The sequence below is a fragment of the Etheostoma cragini genome, chromosome 9, assembly GCF_013103735.1.
Source record: "Etheostoma cragini isolate CJK2018 chromosome 9, CSU_Ecrag_1.0, whole genome shotgun sequence".
NCBI classification, from domain to species: domain Eukaryota; kingdom Metazoa; phylum Chordata; class Actinopteri; order Perciformes; family Percidae; genus Etheostoma; species Etheostoma cragini.
In genome coordinates, this window is record NC_048415.1 from 8,974,604 (window position 1) to 8,994,221 (window position 19,618).

Genomic DNA, 19,618 nt, shown 5'->3' on the forward strand with positions numbered 1-19,618 from the left:
TTGATGTAGAAAGAGAACAATTAAAAGACAAAGTGGTAGAAATAGGGAGGGAATGGAATATCAAGGGGACATTAGAAATAGGAGAAAGCCAAACTGAGATAAAAATGTCGTTATTTAAATTTGAACATGAAACAAGATTAATAAATAGAAGATGAGTAGTATTTTTTATTTATTTAATTGTTATTTTTCTCTCGCATTAGAAAGTGAACTTGATGGTGAGGTTGTTGCAATCTCCGGTACAGTAGGGGGCGACGTACGCCTTGAAGTTGGTTTGTAGCCCGCCATTAAATAAGGAAGAAGAGAAAGCGGGCTCTCTGGTCTTCCGTAATGATTCCATTCTGTTGTTGTCGGGGCAGCGGTTCAGGTAAGGTAGTGTGTGAGGGGAAGCGCGTATGGTTGGGGTCACGTTAAGTCCTGTTCTTCGGGGAAGGGATAAACACATAATACGGGAAAATTAAATGTGTGACACAACACCGGCTTGAAGTCGTAATACGTGCATGTGGCGTTCAAGTGTAGATCAGTCATTGTCAAATGAAACGTATCATCTTAAACACGATAAGGTCATTGTCAGCGCTGGTGTTGTAAAGTTAGCAGACACAAAATGATAAAGTGAATGAAGGTTTGTTTCCGACTAGTAACGTTATAGTTAGGGTAGTCCAGCGGTTAGCCTCACAGCTAGCACTGAGCACCTGACCTTTGAACCTTAATTAAGGTTCAAAGGTCTGTTTCAACAATTTATGTCGTGTCATCAAATGCAAATTTAGCTACCAAAATGGCTTCATCCATCCAGTTACAGGAAGACTAGATGATCTGTCTCTGATCTGATCTGTAAAAACAAAGACAGTAATTTACATTATAAGCAGTCCATGGAACAAATGAAATTATATTTACTAAAAGACAGTCTCGTTGACCACAGGAGCTCCAGTTCTAAGCATAGACTGTTAATATTATTTTTTCAGTTAATGGTCCTAAACACCAAATGATGTTAGACTGACATTTTTTGTTCATTAATTGGTAATGATCAGGTTAATATAAATTTAAAAACAATATTAAGCACCTAAGGAAACATTTTTAGATTTACAGTTTTAAGAGTTCATAATCGAGGATGAATGAAAGACGATTTGTAGCATTAGTTTTTCCACCGTTGTTATGATTATTTGATACCTATAAGTACGTTGCAAATTGTATTATTTTGTGATGTTATTTTATGACTGTGAGAAGTTTGTTTTAATTTGGTGTGTACTTTTGTTTCAATTGAAACTTCTGTGTTGAAGGTGCATCATCATTTGGTAGATGATCCTGATGAAGGTCCTGAGCTAATTTAAAAACTTTATTTTGACGTACAGGTTTTTCCAGCTGATTACCCTTTACACAGAGAGAAACAGTTCTTCTCCCGCAGATGACAACACTCTCTCTGCAATCATGCTTCCCCGGGTGGGTAAAGAGTTTATGCTCCGAATAAGTTTCAATTGGCGGCCACTTTTCCAGGGACGGGCCCTGCTGCTCACAAACACCCTGAGTGGGGGAGTATTATTGGCAGTGGGCGATATTGTGCAGCAGACGCGGGAGAACTATAGGAAACCAGACAGAGTTCGGGACTGGAGGAGGACAGGTGAGAAAGAGAGAGAAAAGCAGAGCCCCCTCAACCTGTACACTCAAATTTCCATCTCTTAGTAAGAAATATAACATGTTTTTTCAATGACTCATTGCCATTAATCCATTCTTTTCCCTCTTGACTCTCCCCCCCCCTAAAGGCCAAATGTTTACGGTGGGATGCTCCATGGCTCCAATGCTGCAATACTGGTACATCTGGCTGGACAAAGTGTTCGTGGGCAAAGCTCTGAAAACTATTGGCAAGAAGGTTCTGGTGGACCAGCTGGTCGCCTCACCGGTTTTGGGGATGTGGTATTTTTTAGGTGAAAAGGATTTCAGTTTCTTAGTACTAAGCAGCCTATCTGAAAGACATGGATGACGTAAGACCAAAAACAATGTGTGTCAGAATCCGAGGTGGATTGAGTTCAAAGTTTGTCTGTGTTAAACAGTTTGGATCTGACTGAGGTTTTGTTTGTGAATGTCAGTAATATTTTATAAGAGTTCCAAATAAGAGTTGGGCAGATTTCTGGAATGTTCTGGTCCCATGTTCGAGGCCAAACCGGTTTAGTTGTATGCCAGACGGTTAACCGGCATTATTCACTATGTCATCTTCTGGCAAATTAAAAGTAGCTGACTTTTACAACCTGTGCTAACAGCTCCATGGCACAGAATCCAGCTTGTATTGCAAGCAGTGCTGGGCAGGAGCGTTACTAGTTTAACTACTTCTAATTAGCGGTACTGCACTGGGCGCCGATCTCCAATGATCAATTCTGCGCGACCTGGCTTATCTAGAATGAACCTAATATAACCAAAGGTAAAAAGTCCTGGCTTAAAGACGCATTATTGCCATCATTTGGTCTGTAGTCGCTACATTCATTATGGGCTTTTTCATCAGGCTCACTCAGGAGTGGCTGGAACAAGTGCGGTGAAATTGTGGTAAAATTCAACATACCCGTTGGATCCGGTACTTGTTAAGAAACCGCTTTGATATGTTTACACCAGCCCAAGCTAGCGTCTGACCTTAGCTGAAGTTGGTTTTGATGAAGCATGGCACTCGCTCACATCTGACATAACAACTGTTTATTGCAGGTATGGGTCTCTTGGAGGGACACACTTTATCCGAAGGATGGAAGGAGTTCAAAGACAAGTTCTTGGAGTTTTATAAGGCAAGTACACATATCAGGGTCTCACCTGTAGATCTGGAGCAGCAGATTGGTGCTAATGTACTTACACTGTTAACGCAAACCCATTTTCGTCGTCAATTTATTTTTCTGCAAGATTAACACTCTTTTTAGCCCAGGAAACTTTGTAGTTTTTCACCTGCTGTTGCTGTTGCAACAACTAGTAACGTTAGAACAACTACAACACCACACCGGATCTAGAAAGACTGGAAACAAAACAGGCCCTCTGCACATACTCATTTGTGCTTGTGAGCCGACCAAAGAGTAGTAACGTTATGTTTTGAGTGGATGGCGAGTGTGAGATGACGAAATGGATGCCAATAAGATTCTGAATAGAAAGTTTAATTTTTAAAAGTTGCCAAAATGTTCCATTGACAAGACCAAAGTGATCTGTGTGTTTTATCGTTGTGAACTGAGCTATCATCGCAGCACGTCCAGTCTGAAATACCACTTGATGGCCAAGCACACAGCTAATGGGAATTCTCCGCCCCCTCGTCAAATAATTTTTTTCACTTTTTTATTAATGGACAGTGTTACAATGTGTGAGAGGTTAATTGCTCTAAGTGTGAATGTTATGTGTGAAATTGAGCACTACGCTAGGCTGTATGTAAATGTTATTATTTTCAGTAAAAAAACAATAAAATGAGAAAAAAGAATGGGACAAAAAGAAATCTAGGGACATTTAGAATAGATAAAACTGTGAGATTAATTGCGAGTTAACTATGACATTTAATGTGTATGACATTATTCGTTTTACAGCAATAATTGTTATTCAATCATTTGTCACATAACAAGTTCGTCTTTGTTCTTAACCAGACACAAGAAGTTAATATGGCAGCTTGTTTTGCATCAACAACTTTAACTTAAACTAAACACAGCTGTCTTTTCAGTGCTTCTTTGTCAGTCTAGTTTTTTTTGTGTGCATTCTGTGTTATTCTGCAGGCGGACTGCTGTGTTTGGCCTCCCGCTCAGATGATCAACTTCTACTTCATCTCGCCCAAATTCCGCGTTTTGTACATCAACTTTGTCACCATCGGATGGGACACCTACCTGTCATACCTCAAGCACAGAGTAAGTCAGCCACACACAGGATTCAACAGCCATTCTACTTCCTGGATAATTTCCACTTTGTTCTATCAGCAGCTGACTCTGCTATGCTTTGTTTACAGTTTTGAGGATATTTTCCGCATTAATTATGTATTTCTGTCACCCACCCGCAACCATCTAACCCTTAGAACATATAATATGTACAGTAAATTTGTAGGCCTAACAAGTTATGTTTACCTTGCATAAGTTTACATATTATAAATTGAATAATTATTTCCATACAATCCTACTAATTGGGATTCATGTAGATAACTATGAGGGGACAGGAGAGTGAGCATGCATGAGCAAATAATAGTAGTAATAATAATAATATAATAATAATAATAATTTATATGAAAAGACATAATTAATGCAGAATAAGATGGAAAATAAAATGATGAAGTGATGAAGTAATGTTTTCCACCAGGTTGTCACAGTTTCGGAACAGTGTAGTTTCACCTGCAGACCCACGGCAGTAATATCTGTCGTATAATTACGTAGCCGAGTGTGAGGGCAGAAATATTCTCCTGGCACCGCGGTTGACATTTCCTAATTCCTTCCACATCTTACCTTAACCTCATGACGTTTACTCTCGGAGTTAAGGAAAAGTAATTAGAAAGCATAGGAGCTAATTCTTTTTACTATACCTGTGGTCCAGTCTCAGGAAACTATCACCCTCCATGCGTTCATGTGGTGGCACACCATAGCGTGTAGTGTGCACAACACAGCAGGCAATGGTTATTTTGCACTCTTTTTCAGGTATGTAAATAAAAAAAGCTCGCCACTGGCCTTTCAGTATATCTATAATGCGCTCGACCACTGAGTGAGGGCACATCAGTGTGTCATTTAGGCTTCTACCTAATCATTTTGTGTTTTTTGAATGGATAAATAACCATTTTTTGTTTTCATTAGGCAAATTGCCTTTTCGTCATTATTAATATTTCACAGCATAAAATGCAAGTTGGCTTTTGTACGTATTGGCCCATGTGTGGTCTAGGGCACTCTTAAATGCTGATCTTACTTAAGAACCTCCGAGAGGATGAGAGGATTGATTAATGCCACAAAAAATAAAGAAATTGTACGCACAATTTTAGATCAAATCTTTGAGTATAGATGTTTAATATATGAGGCCCAATGTAGTTTTTTTTTACTACATGACTAAATTACAACACATTTCGTGTGTGTGTGTGTGTGTGTGAGTCAGTTTTCTTCTGGCTCCGTAATTAAGTAAAGTCATATTGATTATAGTCATATGTGTATTGGTTTCTGGTGTGTTGACAGGACGACAGCCACCCCACTGAGCAGGAATCAGACAGCAGTGCTGTGGATGGACAGCAGGAAGCGCTCCCACCGTCCACACTTCTGGAGGAAAAAGCTTAGAGACAGAGTTCCTGCTCACCTGTGAAGTCGTTCATTTCTCTCAGTTCAAACATTCTACCTTGTTATGCGAGACCGTTATAACAGAGTCCTCTTTCCTCCGACAAACTGTTCCTCTCTAAGTTTAGAGTGACCACATGTTTCTGTCTGAACTCAGAGGACTTGAAGTGGACTTTAAGTGGAAGTGCTGGAACACTTTTCCCTTCATGTTTACTGTTTTTAATGTGTCTTTGTCCAGTTTGTCTGTTTATTTGTTTAAATGATGTGCACTCCTGTAGGAACATTCAGGGAGGAAAATCTGTTTCACTGCCTGTCGCGCTAATACCGCTGATGGTTGTGTTTTAGTTTTTTATCACATTTTAGGCAAGATTTCAACTGCTGCCATTAACACAACCTGCAGCAAGGCACCTACATGCAACTTCCAGTTATTGGGAAGGTTGGAAGTGTGAAACTTACATTGACCATGTTTACATGCACATAATATTCCGGTTTTTGCCCTCATTCCGAAAAAGACGATGTTCCGACTAAGCTTTTTACATGGCTAATGAGAGTGAACATTCCCGTTTACATGTAGCCGTGCAAAACACAATAAAAAAAGAAAAAAACAAAGTTTTCCCGCTAGTGGGGGACTTTTGGACTGTGCCAAAGAAGCCTCACTCTTTTATTTCTTCAAAAGCTTCTTGAAAAGGTCGTTGTAGCGATGTTTGCACATATCTGAAAAAGTTGATATCCAAGTCTTTGATAATGTTTCAAAGTAGTTGTTTCTCCTTTTTATTGTGTCTAAAGCCTTGTAAACTGTTGGTTTGAGTACAGCAACCATAGCAACGCACAGAGCTGACCGTAAACCGTAAACAGGCAAGAGGTCTCAAACTGCAGTAAAACACCCAGATTGAGACACATATTCCAAACGCGCTGTATACATGTCCAAAGAATTGCTCTAAAACCTGATTGATACCGGAATATATCTTAATTGGAAAATGCTATATTTGTAAAAAAGGCCATATTCAGAATTTTCAACCTGAATATGCAGTTTACATGACCTTTTTCAAATTCAGAATGATAGTGGAATATTTTTGTGCATGTAAATGTACTCGCTGTTGCGGCACTTAAAGATTTAAACTCTGCGTCAGCCAACAGAAGGACATTCATTTTTATTTCTGTGCGTTTTTTATGTTTCTGGTCCAAATGACAAGAAATCAATTAAATAATGACAAGAATCATTATTGATGTGAAATAGTTGCCATGTTTTTGGCTCTATTATATTGACCTGTGTAAACTTTGCCTTAATATATAGACCACTGCTATGCTTTTTTTTCATGCCAAATAACTTAGTCTTCTGTTTATGCCTTTGAGGTATCGAAGAAAAGAAAAAATTACCTGATTGGGATCATCTGCTGAAAGTAAATCTATTAAGGAATTTTTATTAAATACATAATCTTTTATATTAATCAGATCAAACTGAATTCCAAATTGTATGTGTAAACCTGATTCAGGATAAACCAGTCTCATTAACTCTGGTTTGACTGTGACTTGATATACTGTACTGTATATCTCCAGCTGCTACTTTATCATAAAGTAATTTTAGTTTTTGCAGGTCTGGTGATCAGTTAATGAAAAATCTGCATAAATGGAGTCAATGGGGAGAATCTGTAAATTAAAACATACAAGTTTAAATTGCTGTAGACTTCATCTTTTGTTTATATAACCAATTGACCATTTTGATTTGATTCCCCAAAATGTATAATTAGCACACTAAAATGTGTTAAGAACATTAAAGTGCTTGTATTGTATTATGCTGTTCGGCTTTTTCCTTTTCCTTTATAGTGTTTTATTTTATTTTTTTGTGCACGTTCTAGGTTTACAAAGTAAAAAAAAGTCCAAAGTGCATCCCAAAGAGACTTACCAACTCCAACGGAAAACACTGTTCACAAAATGCTCCAAACAGTTCTATTGTAGTCCAAGCTTTACTTGGTCTCTTTGTAACACACGTTATAATGCTCGCCTAGTTGCTAGCGTGGCACGCCCTAATACTCTACTTTTGAGTAGTACTCCTTACTTAGGTACTGTGCATATGCGACTCCAAACAAAGATGGAACAGAAGGGAGATGCCTCACTCTGTAGCTAAAACAGAGCTCAACACACAGGGTGAAAAGAGGAGCTGCAACAATGTGCAGTACAACAAAACTTTTTTTTAAAAATTAAACCATGTTAACCATTCTGGTACAACCTTTAAATACAATTATGAACCTGAAAATGAGCATAATATGAGCACTTTACAAACAAGCCTACATCATTTAGGCATGTGAAGAATTCTGAATGCTGCTAAATCATAGGTTTAACTACCTTGTATCCTAATCATACACTACTGGATGAAAAACTGTTGTTTTCAATTTTAATACATCATTGTGTACTTCTATTATTTACAATTAAACAGGTGCTGATAAAAACTATGAAGCTATGAAACTAGGTGTTTAATTATTTCAACAGAACTTGTAAGCCTGCTTATGTCGGTTAGTTTCATTCTTAATAAAATGTATTTTATAAATTGCATGTGTTTTACGTGCAAAAATCTTAATTTCTAAAGTAAATAGTAACTATAGCTGTCAGGTTAATGTAGTGCATAAAAGTATAAAGTCACTGCCTCAGTCTGTCAAACCCACATGGTTAAAGAGGGTGTGCTGGTGTACTCTTGTAACTTCAACACCTTGATCAAGTATGCTTGTGAGACAGCTGTGGTGGTCCTGATTGCAGATAACAATAACAAGGCCTATCAAGAAGTAGAGGACCTGCCCCTCTGGTATCAGGTCAGCATCCTCCTCATCAATATCAGAGAGACTAAGAAGATGATTGTGGAATTTGGGAAGAAGCAGAGAAGGAACTTCTTCCCCCATAATATCAATGGGTCCTCATAAAGAGGGTGTACAGCTTGGAGTACTTTGGTTTCTGCATCACTGAGAGTCTGACTTGGGCGCTGCATACCAACTCGGTGGAGAGAAAGGCAAGGCAGAGACTGTTTCACCTCAGATCCCTGAGGAAAATCCAAGCATTCCCTCAAATAGGGATGTATTTCTACTCCTGCATCATCCATGAACATCACTGCCTGGTTAAAAAACATCACTGATCAAGACCGAAAGGTTCTGCAAAGATTATCCAGCTGAACATACAATACAACAAACAGGCAGTGCTCTACCCCACTCAACCTTTCCATATCTGTCATACTTTTTATGTATTTACAGTTTAGGTTTTTAATGCCATTTTCAATCCTCAGATGTTTTCGTTATGTGCCTGGGACAGAATGTTCAGAGTGTGTGACATCACACTTGATAAGATTGGAGAGCAGCTGTAAACTTCTCATAACAGCTTAAACTCTGCATACTGAATTTTACATCAAATCAGGAAAATGTATGTAATTTCACACAATCTAGACACATTTGATAACATTTGGGGCTTTGAGCCTCCAAGTGACAAAAGTGCCAACCAATGTCAACTAAAAAAATTCTTAGGAGGTCATCAAAAACAGGGTCTTTTCAAACATGCTCTTATTTTGTTCGTCACTTCAAATACAGCAAAATACAGAACATTATTTACACATTGGCTAACCAGCGTGAAGGATTTGATATGAACCAACCCAGCCTTTTAGAGCACACCTCCTGAAGCACAAAGCACGTACTGCTGCCAAGAATATGGATGTGTGTGAATGTCACATGTTGAAAGTTTGTGACTGTGAGATGCATGAAGGTGCAACATCTTTTAAAGGCGGACCATCTAGGTCTCTAGCTCTCATTGGAGAACTGAAATCTGACACACAATGAGCACCTTTTTCACAGATGACAACGCTCTCTCTAAGGTCATGCTGCCCAGGGTGGTTAAACAGTTTCTGGTCCGGATAAGTTTCCACTAACAACCGTTTTTACAAGGCCGGGCCCTCCTGCTCACAAACACCTCAAGCGGAGGAGTCTTATGGGCGCTGGCAGACATCTTGGAGCAGAGCCGGTCACACAGAGTCCAAGACTGGAAGAGGACAGGTGAGAAAGAGAGAAAAGCAGAGCCAGGGGGATTATTGCAATGTGGGAAAAGCACTGTCAACCCTGGATGTGCCTGTGCCTTGCTCTTACCATGACTGAACGACTGGCCTCATACTCTTTGGATGACATTGTACAAAAGATAGTCATCATTGTAAGTTGTTTTGGACAAAAGCGCAATAGTTGAGCAAGGATCTAGGTGGATTACCACATCTGCAAGTCAATTTTGTGATAATGAGGTGTTTTACCATGTTTTATTCCCCGAATATTTTAAGGTGTTTTTTCCTCCATCTTTGTTTATTAGGTTGACAACACACACACACACATATATGTATAAAAATGTATAAATATAAAAAATGTTATACATTGATTCATACATTTATACATATAAATTATGGATTTCTTAAATTTATTTTCTTCCAAAATAGAAATATTTGTGCAATATGTTACATTTCAAATGACTGAATCACTAAATCATTTCCTATCATTCTTTCTTTTTCCCTTGACTCTCTCAATAAGGCAACATGTCTCTGGTGGCTGCGCCCTGGGTCCACCGATGCACTACTGGGACACCTGGGTGGACAAAGTGTTTGTGGGCATGGCTCTACAAATGGTTGGCAAGAAGGTTCTGGTAGAATATTTTATTTTTTTCAGGTGAGAATAAATTCAGAGCTTACATTGTATTATAACAATAATAGCAATAATAACTTTATTTGTACAGCACATTTCATACAAGATATGCAGCATAATGTGCTTTACAATAAACTATATGAGCTAGAATCAGCATGAAACAGAGATAGAATATCATAATAATGGAAAATAAAACATACTTGATAATAGTAATAAATAAGATTAAAGAAAATGAAAGTAGAAGACATAGAATGCATTTAAATGAGATGGAATTCAAAACCCACTTATTAAATAATATAAAATAAAGTTAGCAATAATTAAATCAATGCCCCTATTAGTGGTGGAGATTAGAATTTCTTATAATGGAAAACTCCATTATAAAATGTATTTCGCTTTGAGTGCACTCTATACCATCTGGCACTCTGCTGCTATTGCATTAAGCAGCCTGTTTTCCTCTTCCCTTAGCGCACACATACACCCCTCAGCATTTGTCACGGTGTTGGCACATAAGGAGTTTCTCTATGACACACACACATACACACACACATGCAGTACAGAGTCAAAGGTTGCATTTAAAGACGTGGATGAGGTAAATCAAAAGACGATGAGAGTCAATGTCAGAGGTGGGTCAGCGTCTACCTTACCTGAAGTTGTTTTTGATGAAGCATGGCGTCTGACAGACAACTGTTTACTGCAGGAATCGCTGTCATGGAGGAAGACACTTTAACCAAAGGATTGAATGAGTTTAAAGACAAATTCTGGCAAATATACAGGGCAAGTATACTTGTTAGACTCCTATCTGTAGGTCTGGAACAGAAGAAGGGGGGGGGGGGGGGGGGGGGGGGGGGGGGGGGGGGGGGGTCTGTTGTTCTCTGTTGGTCTGAAAATAGTAACCCCAAGTTCCCAAAGCCTTTGTACTTGAAATATCGGTTTCCTATTTTATTTGATCCAAATCTTTCCTTTTAAAAACATATCAACAATGTAACAGACTGCATATTTCCACTTAAATAATAACAACAAAATGTTCCAAGATTTGTCCCATTCTTTCCATGACTGATGAAGTAACACTTGTTCATGCGTATTGTCTCATCTGATTTTGATTACTGTAACACCATTCTATGGCTAACCTAAATCAGTTAGCCAACTGTTAAATATTGACTTCTACTAAATACTGACATTAGATTATTAACCAAAACTAAAACATTTTATCATGTTACCCTGTTCTTATTTCATGGTCATGCTAGATCTGACTTTAAGTAAAACACTGCACAGACTTGTAGTTTATGCTACTATCCATTTTTGTATATTTTGCTAATGTTGCCATACACGGTCCAGCCATAGTCTAGGTTTCAACCTCTATCCCTTTTTGTTACTACTGACCCTTTGAAATGTGATAACTCATTTGTGATAACCCAACCCAACACATCACCACACGCTAACTGTATTAATAAAATAATTCAGAGAATGTATTTTTTATTTTATATAATGTCAAAGAAATTGTTCCTTAAAAAAGCCACAGGCGGTTTCCTCTTAAATGGTTTATAAAAACAGACTTCTTTGTTGTCCAACTGAAAGTGACAGTTTGAACAGTGGTTGTGTTGTGTAATCAATCCACTTTTGTTTTTGCTCGTCTTTGTTGTTCTTACCTGCATGCTAACTGCTGATTTTGGCCTCCCGCTCAGATGATCAACTTCATCTTGCCAAAATTCTGCATAACTCTATAGACTTAGCATGGTCCACTTATGTCCCAACATTCAAAATGTAAACAGTCAAAAATATATCTAGTTTTTCCATATGATAAGGCTCATGTATTCTAACTATTGAGATTTTTTTACCATACGGTTATATTTGAAATGTCTTTACAGTGGCTTGTAAATCACTTGTAAATCCCCTGTCATATGTACTGTACCAGAAGGTGCCCTCTATGTCCTGGGTGGGACCATAGACCGTTAATACAGTCTATGGGTGGGACACAGACAAACTTGAAGTTAAAGTTGAAGTTGACATGTTCACACCATAACATGATGGACATCTTTCACACATCATGGGTATTATTCAACTATTAAAACCAGCAATCCAATTAGATGCGTTTGAACATCCAGCATTAATATATTCAAAACATCAGAGCCCTCAGCAATAGAAAGCAAGCACATAAATGGCCTATAGCTTTATATCCAAAGCACATACGGAGCATTGTTCAAACATTGACAAACCAGCCTGGAGGTTTTGATCTGCACCATCGCAGCGTTTAGAGCACACCTCCCCAGGCACCCACACGTCCTGCTGTCAAGGATGTAGATGTATTTGAAGGCTGTCGACATGACCGCCAGCCTTTTCCTCTTTCAACATGCCTGCAGCGATGCACCTCACTGTGCTTGTGTCCCTGTTTGCAGTGACTCTCTCTACAAGTAAGTCAACATTTCACACAGTCACACGTTTAATTGATGTATTTAATCTATGTGAGAATTTGAATTGAACGTAATATGGAAATCAAAAGATGCAACGTTACGCAAACAGGGAACTTCCTGCAGCGAGAGGCTATAGGTGTATTGGAGGTAGATTTATTTTTTCTCTTAACAGACAGAAACACAATGTATTCAGCGCAGTCTGCTGTAACAACAATATGTGAAGTCAGGATTGCATCAAAAGTTGGACAACAATCAGCCTATAGTGAGACAGAAACCTCCGTATTTGGCGATATGTTAATGTTGCTGTGCAAGTCAAAGTTTGCCTTTCTGTAAATCATAAAATGAAGTAAAAGTAAATAGCAAAGTCACGCCTGGGTGGACACTGAAGCAAATATTTAAACAGGGAAAGGGATCCTGATCTAAACCTACAGTAGTACTGTGTCTGCAACTTCTTCAAACACTTGTTTACGCACACAGACACGTGGAGCCTACACAATGCCAGCTGATCGCCATAAATACCACAGCGGTTTAGTGTGCATCAGTTATCTGCGTTAGAAACACGGCAACATCCTGAATCTCAAACGGAACGGTGCCTAAAATAAAACCGCTTAGTTAGTTGGCGAAACTATCTCACCTCAAGGTCCATTTAGAAGCTATTATGGAGCATTTGATCGTGTCACACAATCTTTATCAGGAGCTTGATCAGTAGTGGACGACATTTTCAGATCCTTTACTTACAGTTAGATAAGATAAAGATAATTTGTTTATTAGTCCCCAATGGGGAAATTACTGCACTACACTCTGTGTACACACTTTTTGTTAGTACTCACACACAGGCCTGAAATACACACATGCTCAGGACCTATACATGCACTATACATGGAGAGATGTCAGAGTGAGTGGGCTGCCAGCTGAACCAGCGCCCTGAGCGGTCGGGGGGGTACGGTGCCTTGCTCAAGAGCACCTGGCAGTGCCCAGGAGGTGAACTGGCATCTCTCCAGCCACCAATCCACGCTCCCAACTTTTTGGGTCCATACGGGGATTTGAACCAGTGACCCTCCGGTTCCCAACCCAACTCCCTATGGACTGAGCTACTGCCACCCCAAAAGTTGGTACAGTTACCAATGCAAAAAAATTAAAAATGTATAATTAGGAAAATGTATTTAAAGTATAGACTCAAAAAAATCGAAAAAATGTCCCCTGTGAGTGTACAATGTACTAAAATATAGCATTGGATTATTATTAGACTACTCATGCATTAATGCTTAGGTGCCATTTTACTCTTCTAGTTGTAATCTTAAATAATTTTATAAAGGAATGCAACTAATAATTACTTCTATTGATCTGCTAAGTATTGTCTTGGTCAATTAATTTATTGTTTAGTCTGTACAGTGCAAGAAAATACTGAGAAATGCTGTCACAGTTATTCACACCTTAAAATGTCTTTTGTTCGACACAGTCCAAACCTCCAAATGAATTCCAATTAAACATTTATTGTCATTTAAGATCCAAAAAAGCCACCTTTTGTATTTGGGAAATGTAAACCATGAATTGTTTAGCATTTTTACATAAATGGATGATCATGAATTATAAACACGGATACAAACAGTATCTGTTTATAATAGTAATAAATATTCTACTGATAGAATCAACCTAAGGAGCATTTTTGGTTCTTTAAAAAATCGCAGATACCTCAAATTTGTCACCCATGCTGGACGGACTAAATGTATTTTTTTCAACTGTTTTCCAAGTCAAAGCTGAAATTTAAATATCAACACTACTGTTAGCAAAGTGACCCTTGAAGTATCTAGACTTACAGGTTGGTCAATTAGGAAATACAGATGTAACTTTAAAAAAAAGTTAATAATCCTTTTTATTGTGAGTAAACACATGGTTTTTCCTGCAGATGGTTAGAAGAGTCTTTTATGATTCTGTAAATATCTTCAAAGCAGCAGTACGTTTTATAAAATAACGCTCTGGCCAGTGATTGTTTACCTTCATGGGGCTTGGCTTCTGCTAACACACTAATAATGTTGCTGTTTGGTTTGGTGAAATAATCTAAAATTGTATTTACTCTAGTGAATCAGATAAACATACACACGCCTTCCAATGGCTCATCTTCTTATCTTACCAAGCAAATAAAACCAACGTGTTTGTATTTAAATTTAAACATTTAATTTCAATATAAATGCTGAATGTACATTCATTCCTATTTTTAATAAACATCACAACATATTTGTTAGTCTTGGTTGTCATATAAAATGTTGCAACAGTGTATTACTCCATACCATCTTGCTACTGACCACTTGTTTTGTTGCGTCATCCACGTCTGATCGACTGAACCAGTAGAGCTGGGAATGGCTAGCATATGTTATCAGGAAGAAGTTGAATAAAGTCAGAGCCCAAAGTAGCACAGTTTGTTTAGTGTGTCCCCTCCCAGTAATAACACAAATATTAGAGTTGCTAAAGGTTTCTAATTCTCCAACAAGCCTCACTCGTGTGAAGTCTTGATTGGCTACTTAACTAATTACTCATTAATCATTGTTTTACTGCTTTTACACCAACTTACTTGTATCAGATGAGACAAGATAAGAGGATGGTTGTGTTAAATTAGTGTGTTTTGCATGGCTGGACACTCATTAGGGAAGAAAATACAAAGACTAATTTGCATGGTTCATTTTTATACAGTATTTGCTTATTTGAAGTACTATTAAATTGCTTACATCACAATGTAAGGACAAATTAATTTGATCATGATAGCTTTGTGACTCGAATGTGATACAAAAGGAAAAACTTGGGCAGGTCCAAGTACAGTACTGTGTTTGTGCATGCTGTGTCATAAAATGAAGCTAATCTGAAGTGGAGGTGGGCCCTTAAGCTTAGTCACCCTTAATAGGAAACATTATTGTCCTACACCTCTGCTTTGGTTACAAATATCAGTTTTGTTATCAACTTTGAAAAAGCCAACACTCCATAAGCCTTATCTTGATCGGGTGCAAATGCTGTGCATCCTACCAACGTTTTTTACGCTTGTTTCCTTGCAGACGCCACCACTTCCTCAGCCGCTAAACTTGAAAAGGACATAACCACAGCTGTTGCACACCATTCTAGTTTGTCTGCAAAGAAAACTAGTTTATTCTATCTGACAACGAACAACACTCAACAGCCTCCAACAACAACACACCAGATTACCACTGCTGTCTCTTCAGAAAACATTTCATCATTCCCACCGTCCTTGACTTCCCCACAAACACCCAACAGGACAGAGGAAACGCATCCCAGTCTCACTCCTCCACAGACTACAACGACCAACCAGACGTCTAACGAGACCGTTTTCCATGGATCAACACTCTCTCCGACACCAGAATCACCAAACATTACTGCAACCACCACTGTAAACGTAACCAGCCCAGGTCAGACTACTGTCAGAGCTGAGGGTTTAAAGGTTTATTTTTTTTTCTAAATCAGAAAACAGTGAATATACACTTTGAAGTGTTACAAAATAGTGACAAAAATCCAACATTTTCACTCATTTAGATATGGTCCCTTCGTAACTGTTTCTGTGGTGAAAGAGATCAGTATCAGCATTAAAATAACTGCAATGAAGCAAATAACTTCGATTCACTCGAAAGCTGCATTGTTACATATTTGGCCAATGGGGGGTCTTAGAAGAAGACTCCAAACCGGCTTCCTTTTTTATATGCTATCTTACGTAACAGAAAAGCATGTGCTTAAATGTTCTGTCCACACACTTACAGTAAAAATTGAAGACAGCAGTTGACCTTTTAGGTTTTTACCTGAGGAAATTGTGAAACTGCTAAAAACAATTAATGTACAATACATAAAATGATAGGGATTACAAATCTGTAAAATGAAATGCCTCAAACAATAGTAATGTAAAAAATAATTAGTACAGAAACAGTTGTGAGAAGCGTACATAAAAATATTCCCCCAACAAGGGTATTAGGGAACCTTATCAAAGTTGCTAGTCAATATTTTTTATACACAGATTTGACAAAAGGCTAAATGTAACAATAGCCTTCTTCACACTGTACATGGATTCAGGATTACAGCGCTGTTAGCCTGGTGCTAAGAAGGCGTTCACACTCACAGATTCCAAGTGGGCTAACCTTGCCCATAGCCATGGGTTTGCTGGCCTTGCCCTGGACCAGCTTTCTGGCAGCAAATTATAGATTTGCAATTATTTATTTTTTTAACATTTCTTTGTTCACTGAAGCAGAAATGTAGTATATCTTGGTTGAGTAGCTCAAAATGTGACTTCTTGTTTTGTCGCACCCTCAGGTCTTTCACCTGGGTGGGAAAAAGGTGACTTAGCAGCAAATCCCGGCCTCGTGGCTATCCTTTGCATCTTCTGTATCATCCTCGTCCTTGTGCTGGTGGTTGTCATCGTTAAATGCATCCAATCACCAAGGTCCAACTTCGAGAGGCTTGAGGACGTGCCGATGGTGAGTTAGAAAACAGGAACCTGATGTGTTCAGAAAATTGGGGCGTCCGGTGACTTTGCCGAGCAGAAGCCCAAGTGAAGATAATTGCCACTTTAGAAGAGTCCATTGTGTTTTTTATTTTTTATTTTTAAAAAGTAGTAGTAACTGCATGGAGGAGGGGTAGGGCCCGTGTGGAATACGGAAAGTTGTTTCATGTGGACGCGCCAACAGTGTTGTTATCGTGGCTCAGAGTTCCTCATGGGGGCGCAGAAACTACGCACTGTAGCTTTAATGTTAGCAAGCTAACAAACTACAATAGAAAGTGAACATGGAAAACTTTATACCTGCTAATCATCATCATGTTAGCATTGTAATTGTGAATGTTGGCATGCTAAGATTCGCATTTTTTTACAAAGTACCGCTGTGTGCCAGAACAGCTTCACAGACCGGCTAGCATGGCTGCAGACTCTAAGTCATAGTTTATATTTTAATGCCATTTTCCTAAAATTGATTGCCAAATTCTTGAATATGTGACATTTTGACATTACATAATTATCATAACATAAGCGTCTGTACCACTTTTACCCACACTTAATTGAGACAATTCAACTCCAAGCAAAGATAGAAGATAAAAAATACCTTATATGAGACAAAGAACCAAGAAGAATACACTGCAAACAATGATGTGACATGAATATAGTGAGGTTTTGCCTTGTGTTTACCAGTTGCCTGCTTTTTCCACCAGCAGGGGGCAACATTCGTTACGTAGAATAGGATTAAAAAGTGAAAAAAGTGTGACTCTGGCAGCAGTAAGCTACAGTCTTGCTCTACAGGAAATTGAACAGTCAACCCTGTTCGTGTGTAAGAGCTGGCATTTAAAATTGAATAACTGGCATATGTCATCTTTTTCCGTTCCACCTCAGCAGTCATTTTGCTGCTTATTCTTTTACACAAACAGGAAGCCATCTGTCAGTTTGTGAAAAAGTCAGACAAATGACAAAGCACTTTCTTCAGAAATTCAAGCTTATTATCATCACTGTATCAGTGTGTCAGCAGTTATTCAGACACTGTAAACCCGTAGTCTTCAGATGTCACTTCAGATAAAAGTGTGACCAAGCATCAGATCTCCACCGTGTGAAAAACAGGGACAAAATCAAAACACTATATAGAATATAACTACTGTTTCCAGCTATCTCCAAATCTTTATTGCCACAGAAGTGCAGCCGCTGTAAATGTCTTTCAGGACGTTGTGGTGGATTAGAACAAAGCGTACTACGTACACAACAGCGTATACAATACATGGCCAACAACACATGTGTCCACACAAAAACAGCAATTTTTTTCATATTGAGAAGGTGATGATGAGCAGATAACTTGCAGGTTTAATAAGTGATAGGACTGTATTCCGTATACTAAAAGACAATTTTACATACTTAACATCAACATGTTTAGTTGAAATCTTATTTTTTTTTTTCCCGAATGTGGAGCTTCTGAACAGAATAAAACACATCTTTACTATGCACCCTATTTAATGTTCACTAAATTAACATTGGAATGCTGCATTGCAACTCTTCTTCTTTTTTTTCTTCTTTTTTTAACACCACACTGTTTGCCGGTTCTTATAAATATGTTGTGTTCCTTATGCTGTTTTCTTTCATTTCTCCAGAGCAAAGTCAACGAGGAGTCTCCATTTGCCCAGTACTCAAAATGAAAAAGGGGGCTTCAGACACTGATATCCAGGAGGAGTCCAGTGTGCTGTACAACTCTTATTTCTTTACAAAATACTTTTCTCAATGACAGTGGAGTATTTCTGACATTTGACCTGCTTGTTTGGCGGCTTTTAATTCTGCTGATTTGAAGCTGAATCAACTCTTTCTCCGTAATTTCTTGTGAAAAGAGAATCGGCCTAAAAAGCATAAATGTTGAGTGAATGTTTCCCGAATCGGTGATGTATCTCTGCGTAATCACTTATAATTCATAATTGCACTCTTAAATGTAACATTATAGGAATACAGTACATTTTAAGTTTCCATGATGATTTAGGGATTTGTGTCATCAACAGTGCATGGGAAGATGCATTTCCAGTGTTGAATGTGTACGTGAAAATAATGTTCTCTGAATGTACAAATGTCTTTTGGGTCAATTATGTATACTTAGAAACATAATTGGAATGTACAAGTGTATGTGAAGCATACAGTTTGTATTGTTATTTATTGCCGTATATTACGTGTAAATAATGTCTACCCTGGCCTCAGACATCCAGTGTAGATTATTTGTGATGTAGAAATAAACTTCCCTCGGGTTTTTTTATTATATTGGTTAATATGGCCAAGAAACATAAAGACTGCCCATTAACCAAGGAAAAGAAGAGACAACAAAGTAAACCTATTTAGACTATAAACAAATAATGCCAACAAGTGCACTTTGGCTTGCCAAACCTGCAAATTCAAATACTGGTAGTTTATCTTTGTTGGATCTGCTTTAACATAAACATAACAGGCCTTTTTTTTTGTATAGCTCAAGACAAATGTTTGACATCTCTCACATACAATGTTAACACAAAAAGTCCTCTACGTGTTCAGTGTGAGAGGACTACATGTGAATCTTTTGTACGTGGCACATACATTTTAATTTGGTTAACGTCCTATAGTGATGGCTGAGACACACACAGCCTTCTTCCAATAGAAAATGAAACATTCAAACTCCTTTGATAAAATAATGTTGCATGTTTTACGTTCATGGGTTGCAGTAACTCCATGTTTCAAAAAATCTAAATGATCACCATATAAACTTCTTCTGTGTGCATTACACACTTGCTGCCAGACAGATGTAAAGCACATAATTGGGAGATATTTTCAATGAAATAAAAGGAATAT

At 38.2% G+C, this 19,618-nt stretch overlaps 2 protein-coding genes and 1 pseudogene across 4 annotated transcripts; all 3 read left to right on the forward strand.

Moving 5' to 3' along the window:
- The first annotated feature begins 272 nt into the window (after window positions 1-272).
- On the forward strand, window positions 273-6,457 carry LOC117950318 (mpv17-like protein 2). 2 transcript variants are annotated; one of them, XM_034881255.1, is made up of 6 exons: window positions 273-364; window positions 1,347-1,612; window positions 1,755-1,916; window positions 2,683-2,759; window positions 3,717-3,845; window positions 5,142-6,457. In XM_034881255.1, exons 2-6 carry the CDS (start codon window positions 1,423-1,425, stop codon window positions 5,238-5,240), a joined length of 657 nt encoding a protein of 218 aa, XP_034737146.1. In that variant the 5' UTR covers window positions 273-364; window positions 1,347-1,422; the 3' UTR covers window positions 5,241-6,457. The 2 variants fall into 2 exon arrangements, with proteins under 2 accessions (XP_034737146.1, XP_034737144.1); XM_034881253.1 differs by having other exon boundaries at window positions 307-364; window positions 1,275-1,612.
- A 2,630-nt stretch (window positions 6,458-9,087) lies between these two features.
- On the forward strand, window positions 9,088-11,834 carry LOC117950818 (annotated as a pseudogene).
- Window positions 11,835-12,143: 309 nt separating this feature from the next.
- On the forward strand, window positions 12,144-18,659 carry LOC117950319 (flocculation protein FLO11-like). Of its 2 annotated transcripts, XR_004657865.1 has the most exons (5): window positions 12,144-12,297; window positions 15,342-15,710; window positions 16,600-16,763; window positions 18,409-18,534; window positions 18,580-18,659. XR_004657865.1 is itself a non-coding variant. In XM_034881256.1 (4 exons), exons 1-4 carry the CDS (start codon window positions 12,237-12,239, stop codon window positions 18,451-18,453), a joined length of 639 nt encoding a protein of 212 aa, XP_034737147.1. In that variant the 5' UTR covers window positions 12,144-12,236; the 3' UTR covers window positions 18,454-18,659. The 2 variants fall into 2 exon arrangements, 1 of the variants encoding a protein (XP_034737147.1); XM_034881256.1 differs by having other exon boundaries at window positions 18,409-18,659.
- The last annotated feature ends 959 nt before the right edge of the window (window positions 18,660-19,618 follow it).